This window comes from Periplaneta americana, chromosome 2, assembly GCF_040183065.1.
Source record: "Periplaneta americana isolate PAMFEO1 chromosome 2, P.americana_PAMFEO1_priV1, whole genome shotgun sequence".
Classification (NCBI taxonomy): Eukaryota; Metazoa; Arthropoda; class Insecta; order Blattodea; family Blattidae; genus Periplaneta; species Periplaneta americana.
In genome coordinates, this window is record NC_091118.1 from 216647256 (window position 1) to 216660476 (window position 13221).

At 35.5% G+C, this 13221-nt stretch overlaps 1 protein-coding gene across 4 annotated transcripts in view; it reads right to left on the reverse strand.

Annotated features, from left to right (window-relative positions):
• LOC138695124 (uncharacterized) overlaps positions 1-13221 on the reverse strand; it is a 293372-nt gene that overhangs the window by 234975 nt on the left and 45176 nt on the right. For 2 of the 4 annotated variants that reach the window (XM_069819543.1, XM_069819545.1), the window contains exons 5-7: positions 12183-12239; positions 6294-6694; positions 2014-2160 (exon numbers count right to left, since the gene is read on the reverse strand). In XM_069819543.1, coding sequence (XP_069675644.1) covers positions 2014-2160; positions 6294-6388 — 242 coding nt within the window. In that variant the 5' untranslated portion in view covers positions 6389-6694; positions 12183-12239. The remainder of the gene's footprint in view (positions 1-2013; positions 2161-6293; positions 6695-12182; positions 12240-13221) is intronic. The other 2 variants (XM_069819544.1, XM_069819546.1) reach the window with 2 other exon arrangements.

Genomic DNA, 13221 nt, shown 5'->3' on the forward strand with positions numbered 1-13221 from the left:
TAATTGCCTCACTATAACTCACTACAAAAATATAAGTTCAAGGAGGCCTACTTAGCACAGCATAATACACAAATACACTATTACGTTATCCCACAAATTAAATAAACACAACAAAAGCAGGAAATCTACCCATTTTCAGAACCACATGACAAGCAGACGTGTTCTTTACTCAGAGAGAAAAATTAAAGTTTTCTGGAAATGTAGTAGTGTAGCGCAGAGTCTTTCTCTCTATCTTTTAACACCATTTTCTCCATTAACTAATGGTCAGAAAACGCACAGAAAAAGTGTTATGCCCTCTCACTGTGAGAGTGTCACATAATAACATTAAAGAACTTATGGTATTATATTATATGTTAGGAAGGCAAATCTCGTTGCTCGCAATCACAAGCTTTGTGATGAACTGATGAGAACGCCGTTAACTCTGTCATAAGAGTAGCCAGTATCAACACTCAACAATCCCCATTCAGACTTAAATTCAAAGAAAATACCGCCAGTCATTGTATCAGCCGGACGCTTGGGAGTTCAGTTTAATTTCAAACGGTAAAGGGTGCAGTTGTTTTGTACCTAGGTGATTTATATTTTAATATTCATTATAATGAGTGAAAGTCGGAAAAATCTCAGTGGTTCTCAATACTAGAAACACCTCTTATTGAGGTTCTGGCTGATATGTAAATCTATTACCAGACAGTACATCTCATTTGACGATATGTGTCAGAGGATGAACTGCATCTAAAATCTCATTAGTGTAATATGTAGCTAGTTAGCGTTGTATGCAATGGAGGGGGAAAGGAACTGGTCATCCTACCCCATTATCTCCTGGCCTAGTTGCCTTATGAGTGATGCCTTGATGGTGTCACTTGTGGGTTCCAGACCTGTCTTCGGACAGTTAACTAAACAACAATACCGGAAACTCGAGAAAGACAAGGCAATAAAAAGAGAGGAAATGGTGAGAAAAAGTGCAAAAATATGTGTTATTTAAAAAACAAACATAGCCAGCTTGTTCCAGTTCGAGTCCAGGTACATCAGAGTGTAATAATGTGGTGAACAGCAGTTACCGAAAATAGTGCAGCGTGTGGTTCATTTTAGTCAGGCGTTTCTGATATTAGAAACAGTAATAATGACGCAGAATCAATTATTTCATTTGATCCAAATGACGCATATAGGGCGAAATAAGGGGCAGAAATATTTTTCTCTGCCTAGAGGCGTCAAGTAGCTAGATTCGACCCTGCATGTTAACACACCGGATGATGCAAGAAACATGATGCATGGCACATGGAGCGTGACACATAACGCCATGTTATTTGATCTAATGAGTCATTCAGTGTGGAGTCATCAGATGGAGATCTTCTGCTATTGTCAATAATAAGAATGCGAAGATAAAGGCATAGGTTTCGGATTCATTGGTTCAAAACGTTGAAAATCATGGTGCTTGTAGTGTTTTATTGGTGGAGTTAGAACAGCATCCAGACAAATTCACAGAATATTACAGAATGTCCAAAGAATCATTTGAAGATACAGCAAACTGTGAATATTCCTAATAGATGGAAAACATGTATGAGTATTACACAAGCACATGGACTTTTCACTCTGATTTCTGTTGAAGACTTGGGTAGAAATAGTGTTGGTGCTAGGGTTGCCAACTATTTTTGAAGAAAATATGGGAGACTAAGTGGTCTACAATATTTCACATAAAAATTGAAAAATTATTAAATTCAGTTAGCGGCACTAAAAACAATTTTATTCTACATTTTGGCAGTTAGGCTTAAATTAAAGTATTTTGAGATATTTTATCTAGTGTAATAGTTTCAAACAAATTGTAAAAATTTCCTACATGAGTAATTGAAGTTGACTGTGATTTGCAGTTCTGATTTGATTAAAGTGTCGCGCTCCTTTTTCGAACATCTGAGGATTGCGAGACTTCATATGTGAGTATAGGTATATATCAATGTTAATAAGCTTGTTAAAATTGGCCATAAAGTCATTTAAATATGTGCTCCTGCATATATGACTTACCGGTATATGTCTAAATTGCAGGTAGTAGGCCATTGATGATATAATGAGGAGAGTTTGGCTGGCACCGTGCATCGTGTCCCAGCATAGCTCAGTTGGAAAGAGCGCTCAGCACGCAGAGTTGAGACGTCCTGGGTTCGATTCCCGGTGCTGGAACGAATTTTTCTCAAAATTAATAGGTATCTACATGTTGACTACTAACAAAAAATAGTAGTCTTGATTATTCAATGTGGATGCGAGACCATATATACGAATGTATGTATATATCTGATTACTTAATGTTCATAACAGAATACACTCTTTGTATAAGCTTAGCTGCACATTCCAGGGCATCTCTGGAACAAGAGAATCCATCATATAAATCACCTTCAACCACGTAAAAATTAAATGTTTCAATTAATTTTTACATTATGCAAAAATAAGGTAGGAAAAAGTTTGAAGAGAAGAGAAATGCGGAAGTCGGGAGACTGTTAAAAATTGGATGGTGCCGTATGTTCAAAAATGGGCGAACCAATGTCCATGATGAAGAGAGAACCTCGACAGAGTATCGTGAATGCAGATCTGATTTGTTTGGTTGACAAAAAGGTTAGAGTAAACCGCAGGTTTACCATGTCAGAGCTTAGTGAGGATTTTCCACAGATTAGTCGTACTCTTGTGTACAAAGTGATTACCGAAGATTTGGGCTACTGGAAACTTTCTGCCAGATGGGTTCCTAAACTCCTTTCTGAGGAACAAAAGGCTCAGCCGATGGGAGCAGCACTGTCCTTTCTTGAGCATTACGAAAGAGAAGGTGATGCTTTTCTCGATCAGATTATGAAAGGAGATGAGACTTGGGTGCGGTATGTGAATGCAGAAACAAAGCTTCAATCAATGCAGTGGGGCCATACTCACTCCCTGAAAAATTCCACAAAGTGTCGTCAAACACTTTCCACGAGGAAACTTGTGGCAACTGTCTTCTGGGACAGAAAAGGAATTTTGCTAATGGAGTTCTTGGAGAGGAATGCCACAATTAACGCTGAGCGTTACTGTAACACATTAACAAACTTGAAAAGCGCCATTTAAAACAAATGTTGAGCTCTGGGGTGATTTTCCTGTATGACAACACCCGGCCGTATACAGCGCGTCATACTGTGACCAAACTCCGAAAGTTCAACTGGGAAGTATTGGATCGCCCTCCCTATAGCCCACATTTGGTACCTAGCGATTACCATCTCTTCATGCACATGAAGACGTGACTTGGCTCGAAGTGCTTTGACAATGACGAAGAGTTGAGAATCAGCGTCGTAGGTTGGCCGAATTCTACGATTGTGGAATTTCAAAGCTCGTCAAATGCTACGACAAGTGTCTCAATGTGACTGGAAAATGTGTGGAAAAATAAATTTGAGTGTACAATTTCAAACGTATTCTAACCCAATTCTGTAACGTCATTCACAGGTTTGTAAAAAATAAATGGCTACTTTATGAATAGCCCTCGTAGAACAAAGATACATATTGCTTTTTTATATAAAAACATTCTAGCATCCCCAGAAAGAGTAAGTTACGTACTCGTGCTCAGAGGGCATTCCACATAATGTTAAGATATTTTATTAAATAACAGAGTAAAGGTAAAGGTAAAGGTAAAGGTATCCCCGTAACATGCCATGAAGGCACTTGGGGGGCATGGAGGTAGAGCCCATGCTTTCCATGACCTCGGCACTAGAATGAGGTGGTGTGGTCGGCACCACGCTCTGACCGCCTTTTACCCCCGGGAAAGACCCGGTACTCAATTTTATAGAAGGCTGAGTGGACCTTGGGGCCGTTCTGAAAGTTTGGCAACGAGAAAAAATCCTGTCACCACCTGGGATCGAACCCCGGACCTTCCAGTCCGTAGCCAGCTGCTCTACCAACTGAGCTACCCGGCCGCCCTTAAATAACAGAGTAAAAAGTAAAAAAAGAAAAAGAAAAAAGAAAAAGAAAAAAGAAGAAGAAAAACATATCAGAATAATTGAACTTTAAATTTTCTCTCTAGACAGGAATTTTTAATTGATTTTTTAAAATAAGGAGCATTAGTAAATTGTACACTATCTACCAAAAAGTAATTGCTAGAAGTCATGTTTCTACTGTGCAGTGGTATGCAGACAATAAGGTGACCAGTTGAACTGGCCTGCACAGAGTCCTGATCTCAATCACATTGAGCACCTTTAAGACGAATTGGACCGGCGATTGAGGTTTCGGGAAATTCGGCCAACTTCCATTGTCCAACTGAGTGCCATATTGCAAGAGGAATGGCGACGCATTCCAGTGGATATCCCACACAAACTAGTGGAAAACATGCCTGAAAGGGTGGCTGCTGTTATAGCAACAAGAGGTGGTACCACGAGGTTCTAAAGGGGCAAAAATAGTGCCCAATTACTTTTTTGTAGATAGTGTATATTTGGGAATTTAGCTATTAAGTTACCATGTTATAAAGCCTTGCACCGAAATTGCTACTGTGATTATATGCTACAGTTATGATACATTTAGGTTCTGTTAAGCATAATATATGTTTTCTGATCTTTTGGTTTTATATTTATGTCAGTGATGTCAAAGCAAGCGCATTTTTCTGACCTTGACGTCGTGCGCGGGCATCAAGCGCTAAGTATGGAAAGAGGAAGGGTTGTGTATATGAGTAAGCAGCCTGTAGGATTAAGAAAACAGTGGTGCACAAACTTCAAACGGAACGTGACATTTTATGTCGTTATTTTTATATGGCTTCTTTCTGTTTGATATTATCTATATTGTCTGTAAAACAAAAGTACTAATACCAATTTCTTAATATTGCAGTTGTTTTTAAATGTTAATAACATAATTAAGAGTTAAGAAGGAATATTCACATAAATTCCATAGTAGTACAACTATACTGTACTAAATATCCCAAAAAAAGAGATTGAGTATGACATGACAAGTTGTAATTGATATTGATACCTTTAGCCCTATAAAAATAATCAATCAACTAATCAAGAAAATATTACAGTACAAAGCAAAGTTACTTAGGTGCTGTATATGTTTTAAGTGTAACTAATATTCCATAACAAAACTCTTATCACATTATGCTTTTAAGGTGATATTGGTGAGCAACTTCCTATCATCAGAATATTAAATTATTTTCTCGAAATGTGCTGAAGCTATAGAGCTGACATTTTTACAACACATGGGGATGTATCTTTTGCTTATGATGTAACAGTAGTTGCTTTGTTAGTCATTCATTTCCATGCGAATATTTTCAAAACTTTCAATACACTATCTTCAGTAATATGCATTTACGGTATATTAAATTAACGAAAACATTCTGTAAGGCTACTAAATAAATAGGCCTGTATCTGAAAATTTCACTTGTCTATAAAGAAAGTTGAGAAAATATTTCTTTTGAACAAAAAAATCAAACTTGTGAAAAATGAACATTAAAATTAAAACTTACATTCTTATAATGCAATACTTCCAGACAAATCTAAAATTTAACATGGATACAGTTTTAATAAGTTCTCTTCCCTTTATCTATTGAATCAGTGCTGACCATCCCTGAACAGGCTTTCCTGAGCTCTAAAGCACGCGCTTGCTCCTATGGGCATCAATTGACATCACTGATTTATGTGAATATAAATTAAATATATTTCGGTTTTTATGTACGAAATTCAATAATACATTGTTATAAATTTGATGGAAGTCAAATACTTTAAATCCTGAATACAACAGTTCTGAAGGGTTATCAAGAGTTTATTAAGGCATAACTTTATTATTCTTTTCTGTAGCAGAGTTGTTGGCATGGATGGAGGTACTATTAGCACTGTATTAACTTCGCACTTTCTTAAACATCAACCATAGTACACCAACTATTTACTTTTCTTACACATACTGCTACCACAACCACTTAAAAGTTTTGATCAACACTTCAACCATTAATGCTTCATTATACTACTCTGATTGCTCTCTGCAATTTTTTTAGTTGGTTATTTAACGACCCTGTATTAACTACTAGGATATTTGGCATTGATTGTATTGGTAATAGCGTGATGGTATTTGGGAAGATGAAGCTGAGGGTTCGTCATAGATTACCTGACATTCGCATTCGTCTTATGGTTGGAGAAAACCTCGGAAAAACTACCAGTAATGAGCACAAGCTGGAATTGAACCCATGCCCGAGTGCAACTTTGGATCAGCAGGATCCTTGTCCTTGTAAGCTTTTTATTTGTTATACACATTAATGGTAACATTTTCACAATTAACTTTTTTGCTTTAAAAAGCTAACAATTATTGTGTCTACTTACTGATTGATGTCCACGTTTTTCTTCAGTGATACCGTACACCGCAGCATAGAATAATGAATCCACAGAGAACTTGATTTCTTCTTTTCACTTTTCATTTAACAATATTCAAGCATAAACTTTTCAGAAATATTCTCTACTTTTTTTTTACACACTCTTAAAACTTCTTATATTCCTCTTCATACCTCTGTCGCGATTTTGTTGGAATTAATAAATCAGTACAGCTGTTAATGCAATACCATTGACACTTATATTTATAAATAGTCATGGTGACAATACCGACAATAATAACATTCTTCAAATGTTTCTTGTACACGGCCCTCTATATGAATCGATCATCTACAAAGCAAATGTATATAGCTTCAAATGTTTCTCGTACAAGGCCCTCTATATGAATCGATCACCTACAAAACAAATGTATATAGCTGGCAATAAAAATTTTACATTTAGACAATATTCAATTTTACATTATTTTTTTTTATCAAAGCGGATGAAACTTTGTACGGTACACATGTCGTAACTTCATATTACAATAGTAGACTGGTTATCAAACTCGGCCTGCAGCTTTGTTTGGTTTGTTTTGTGCATTTATAATCGTTAGTTGAGTGTTTAGTTTTGTGTTGTGGGTTTATATTCGTTTGCTGAGTGTTCCATTTACACAGAAACATTTACATAGACCTAAAAATAGTGAAATAAGTATAGTTGTAGTGTTCTGTTTATTTATAGTTGTTATATTTAGTTGGATAAGTTGTCAATTATGCCTAAGAAGAAAAGTATTAGATCTGTACTTAGTTCTGCTCTGAATGAAAGAAGATGGGGTCCTAAAACAGTGAAACAAATTGAGAAAAAATTCTCGTTTTTCATGAAATTGTTCAAAGTGACCACCAACAGCATCCAAACACTATTGATGCCGCCGAACTGCTCCACGAACTAAGTTCTGTAATGTGTCCAGTGTCATAGCTGCACATGACGTTAAATTTTGATTTGTTCTCGTAGCACATCCAGTGTAGCTGGCGTTTCCCAATAAACAACATCCTTTAGGGTCCCCCATATGTAGAAATTGGTGTTAGGTCTGGGGACTGTGCTGCGTACTCGACAGCACCTCTTCGACCTATCCATTAAGCTACAATTTCCCCGAAAATGAGAATTTTATCTGAATTTGTTCTTAAGTTATTTATAAACAAACAATGTATACTTTTTTTGGGCTAATCTGTATTTTAAGTCATGTTATGTTACATTAAAATTAAATTTCAAATGAAAATTCTGAAGAAATTTTAAGAAAACAGCAATAATAAATCTTGGTCAGTATTACTTACTGAAAAAGAATATATAAGGTATCTGATTCTTTTCGACATGATTCAGTAGCAAAATTTCGGATGCTAACTGGTCATGACTGTTTGCAGCACCCTGTTTAAAATTGAAATTTTTTGTTCACCAAAATGCATCCTGTGTAATCTAGAAGACTCTTTGATGAATCAAGAACATTTACGAAAATGTCCAGCTTTGGCATCAGATTTTTTGGATTCGGACTCTAAATTATACTGCAAAGTTAGAAGGTGAATGGAGAACTTCCAAGTGTCTGGGCAATAGATACTGCTGCTGCTACTATGTTACATTAAACCAAGTTTTATTTAATTTCCATTTCGACATGTACAAAACACAGTTCTGAATTCATTTATGCTTTAGATTGCATTAATGCAATTTCTCAAAGGTATCATTTGTCTCTACTTGGCAATGCATAAACAATGTCACATTACAAAAATTCTGCTAACAAGTTTGGAGTTAGACCTTCTATATAACCTTAAATTATATGTGTTTTTTAGGTTTTCACGGTGAATGTGATTTGGATATTGCACTATGTCCTGGAGCTAACATTTCTAACGTTTCGAAACTACATACAGGTTCCATGATCAGGGCAGAGAGCCTAGGCAAGATCAGACAGTTCGCCTACTCTGCTGGGCATGTAGCGCCTGGCCGTTCCACGTGCTGAGCTCAAATGACAAATTCTGAGGGGAATATCTGTCAGTGACTAAGCTCTTAAGAGGCTTTTGAGGCTCATATAGCCTACCAGTACATATATATTCTTATATGAGGTCTCGCCATCCTCATTGAATAATCAATGAATCGATTCCAGGTGCTGGAACGAATTTTTCTCAAATTAATAGATATTTACAGTATAGCTATCAGAATGCTGCATTGGAGTTAAATCGCTCGCTTGAACTCGGTCGAGTGTCGCACCCTTGAGTGAGGTAAGATCGGTCGTGATACGCTCGTAATAAATAGAAGCACAGTACAAGGTCACCTCACCAACATGTCTTATCTTGTATGGAAGGCGACAAATAAGATACACATATGTTTTGCTCACACGGTAAAAATAAGGCTTTATTTTCTGCGTTTATGACAAACGTTTAATGGAACAGTCAGTGGAACGTACCAAAACAGGAACATGAAGTTATCAATAAAATAGTATGAAAAACTTCGATATACAGTTATTATTGCTAATTCATAATTATTCAATATTTGATTTACCACATATATAATTTGATAGGTCCATACATAGTGTTCCGCCTTAATACTGCGACAATGTAGAAACGTTTTACAAAATATTATTGATATAGCAGTAGATTAATAACAATATTAGTACAGAGATAACGTCACAGAAAATATAATAAAACGAATAATCAAGCTGCACAACTGTTACAGACGCAAAGATTGATACACTAATTATTAGAGATTATTATTATTATTATTATTATTATTATTATTATTATTATTATTATTATTACTAGAAAACTTGATACAGTTCTTGCATTACCGTGATTGTGTTCTCCGTTTATAATAATTACATTTACATCCAATAACATCTATCAGATATGGCAAAAACAGAATCATTCCTGCGTGGAAAAAAAAAAAAAAAAAAAAGAACATTTACCTACAATATTTATATTACATTTTAATGCAAGTTTTGTAATTGTACTATGGAGAGGTTAGTTAAACACTGCAAAGTTTTGAAATGATAAACATCTTTGATGTTACTACACAGTTCATCACTGTAACAAGAACGAATGTCTAACGCTCGGCTTATACCGTTCGAGGATTTATCGCTCATGACAATTTTACCCATCATGCATGTGCGCTACCTATCGATTATGCTATGAACTACTTAGCGCTCGAGCGAAAACGTCGACGCAGACCTCTGATGGCTACTTATAGCCATTGATTATTCAATGAGGATGGCGAGACCTCATATAAAAATATATATGTATATATCAATGTTAACAGTAACTCATGAACTGTTGTTGAAAATGACCATGAAGCCATTTAAATATGCGCTCCTGCATACATGGCTTGAATGTCTTAATTGCAGGTAGTAGGCTATTGATAATACAATGAGAGAAGTTCGGCCGTCACCATGGATCATGTCCCGGTGTGGGTCAGATGGAAAGAGCATTCAGCGCGCACAGCTGAGAGGTTCCGGGTTCGATTCCAGGTGCCGGAATTTTTTTTTTCTCAAATTAATAGATTTTGATTCTTAGCAGACCCAAAAAAATTGAGTTATTATACCTAGTAATAATAGGTCTATACGTTTGCAATAATGATGTATCGTAAGACTTGGTTTTCACTCACATCCTTCACTGTTGACAGTCATTCCAGGATGCAGAGTTTGGTGCGAGATTTGTGGCAGAAGTCTCTAAACCTCTAAAAAGGCATGGCTACGACCTTGACTCGGAAGCTTGAAGGGGACAAGAGAGGAGATATCAATTCACTACATCTCAGTATGAAACAAGGCTAGCCTTCTGCCAAAATAATATGTTGCGCTATATTGGTGTTCTGGGGGTGATGATGGTCGCCTTCTCGTGGTACCCCCTGAACTATGTTTAATGAACATAGAAAAAAAACGACCATCCAACATGCTCCAATGACAAATACAATCCGAAGTAAAATATTTCGGAGGTAAAAAAGTCCCCTCATTCGGATCTCCGGACGGGGAATATTTTAGCATCACATAAGAAGACAAAACACAATATAATTCTACCTCAGCTGAAGGTCTTACAGTGGAATGCTGGGGGCCTTAATCAAGCCAAGAAAACTAAAATACATAAAATTCTAATAGATAAAGACATTGATATGTTTGCAATAATGGAAGCCAATGTTGCAGCTGAACAATTACAGTTCTTTGTTTTCAAGAGCTACAATACATTTCTGGGTCATTTGCGAAATTTGTATAACAAATGGACGATTGAGAACGTCAAAGTTAAAGTATTATTTAGTGCATATTCTGCATGTATTAATATAGTGCAATGTCTCTGCCATAGTAATCAGCCACTGTACACTGACCTTGCTTTACAGCATTCTCTACAAGCATCGATGAATCTTTGATAGCACGACGAAATGTCAGGAGTGTTATGGGACAAGACAGTGGATCTTTATAGAAATAGAATTCCTTTGTTTTTATATCAGATATTCTTCAAACAGTGCATAGTTCTTAGAATAGTAACAGAACTAACTTCAGATCAAAAATGAACAATTAGTATATTAAATATCTTAATATCAAATCTTTTACCTAATATAAAATAATAACTTGTTCAGTAATTAACAGAAACCATCATCATCATCATCATCATCATCATCATCAACATCATCATCATCATCATCGTCATTGCAGGTATTAGGCCTAGTGGCCTGTTATGGTCTCTGTCCATCTTTTCAGGGGGCGTCCCAAAGATCGTCTTCCATGTGGTATATAGTGGAGAATTTGTCTTGGGAGTTTGGAACGGAGTCCCAAAGCCGGTCCAAAGGCTATAAGGTGGCAACCCCACCACTGAACTTACTACTCCTCGGCTAGCAACCGATTAGTAGGACATTTATATGCTTTCAAGTCTCCGAACCATTCTTTCAGTAACAATTATCTTAGTAGATTGCCCTTAAGGCGAAGATATTTGAGCTTTAATTTCTTTAATGATAGATAATTAGAAAAAAATTGAGGCTCTGTTTTGAATGATGTAACAGACATGACATGGAGTAACAGATCTGACAGGTAACAGACATGACAAAGCAAATAAGCATGTGCGAACCTAAAGTTTTTTTTTTTTTGGCTTAAAAATCTCCAAAATAGCAACTTAACTACTGCACACGTGTACTATTATGTCCTCTTGATCTTGACTTTATATCTTGTTATTTGTGGAAAACACAACACTAACAGATCTGACAGAGTAAAAATTAATGCTTAGACTAAAACATAAAGCAAGAGTATGACACACAAACAAATCAAAATGGGTGAACATAGCAGTACAATCAAGATGGTTTTTTGTGCATCATCTTGGCTTGTGCTGACATTGGTGGATTTCTTTTTCAACTGTGTACCCATACGAACAGAATGGTGTAACAGAGCTGACTGATTTACTGGACTAGAGTAATTATGCAATCATATTATAAGGAAATATAAAGTCAGACACAAATGCAGAAGTTTTGATAATATCAAATGTTTCTTTAATTTTTTTTTCAATTACATTATTAAACAGTGCTTTTTCTGTACATAATCGTGCTCCATTTTAAATACTTAACTAGTATGGACAAGGCATTTTAGCTGTTACTATGAGAATTTTATTTTATTCTCGTGAAATATTGCACATCAAGGAAATACTTCTTGTGACTTTACTACATTAGTATTGAAACTACTCACTGTTAAGAATTTATAACTCTATCGTTACCAGTATAAATGCAATAATTGGAAGGGTATGAATTGATGGAACTCATTTGTTATCAAATTCTGCAAATGACACTTCTACAACAGGGAGCTTCTACCTGAAAGCCAGATTTGCATAATATATTCATTACTTCAGATTTGTCTTCCTCAGTCATTTGTTTAATAATGTTGAAGGTTAAAGTTACCGTATTCCTCTTTTGATGCCAACTAGTATGCCACTAGCTCTTTGCTTGCTTTGGGATCTAAAGGGAAGAAACATTAAAAAAAAGATTAATACAAAACAAAATTATTTCACACATAACAATAAATATTATACACAAACTGAAGGATTACCAATGGGTTCACCTATATCAAGTATATTATCTGAAATCTTTATTCATAATATAGAACAAACACACATACTAAACACTGACAACAACAAACACGCAGAGAGAATAATGTACTGGCATCGATATGTAGGTAACATAATAGCCCTATATAATGGAAACAAAAGACAAATAGAAAACCTACATCAACAACTCAACAAAATACATCCCAAATTAATGTATACAATAGAAACAGAACGTAACCAAGCTATAAATTTCTTAGACATCACCATAACCAAAACAAATAATAGACATGAATTCAAAATATACAGGAAGCCCACCACAACTGCAACACACATACACAATTCGTCTAACCATCCCATACAACATAAACATGCAGTTTTCCGTACAAAGACACACAGATTAATTAACATACCAATGAACAATGACAACAATACTGAAGAAATAAACACAATAAAATATATAGCACAAGACAATGGGTATAACTCTAACATGATAGACACACTAATAAAAAAGTCAAAACAAAAACAGAACAAACCAACACAAACACCACGTGAGAATAAATAAATAACATTAACATATCACAACCAATACTTACAAAATTGCAATTTCATTCAGAAAACTAAAATACTAGATAGCATACAAAACAAATAACACAACACAGAAATATCTAAATAATCACATCAAACATTCAAATAAATATAATTCAACTGGGGTTTAGAAACTAAAATGCAATAGTTGCCCACATTTTTACATAGGACAGACAGGAAGAACCTTTCAAACAAGATATAAAGAACACATTAAAGATATAACCAAACCATACATCACATCAAATTACGCAGAACATATTATCAACAATAATCATGACTACAATAATATAGAAACAGATATGGAAATT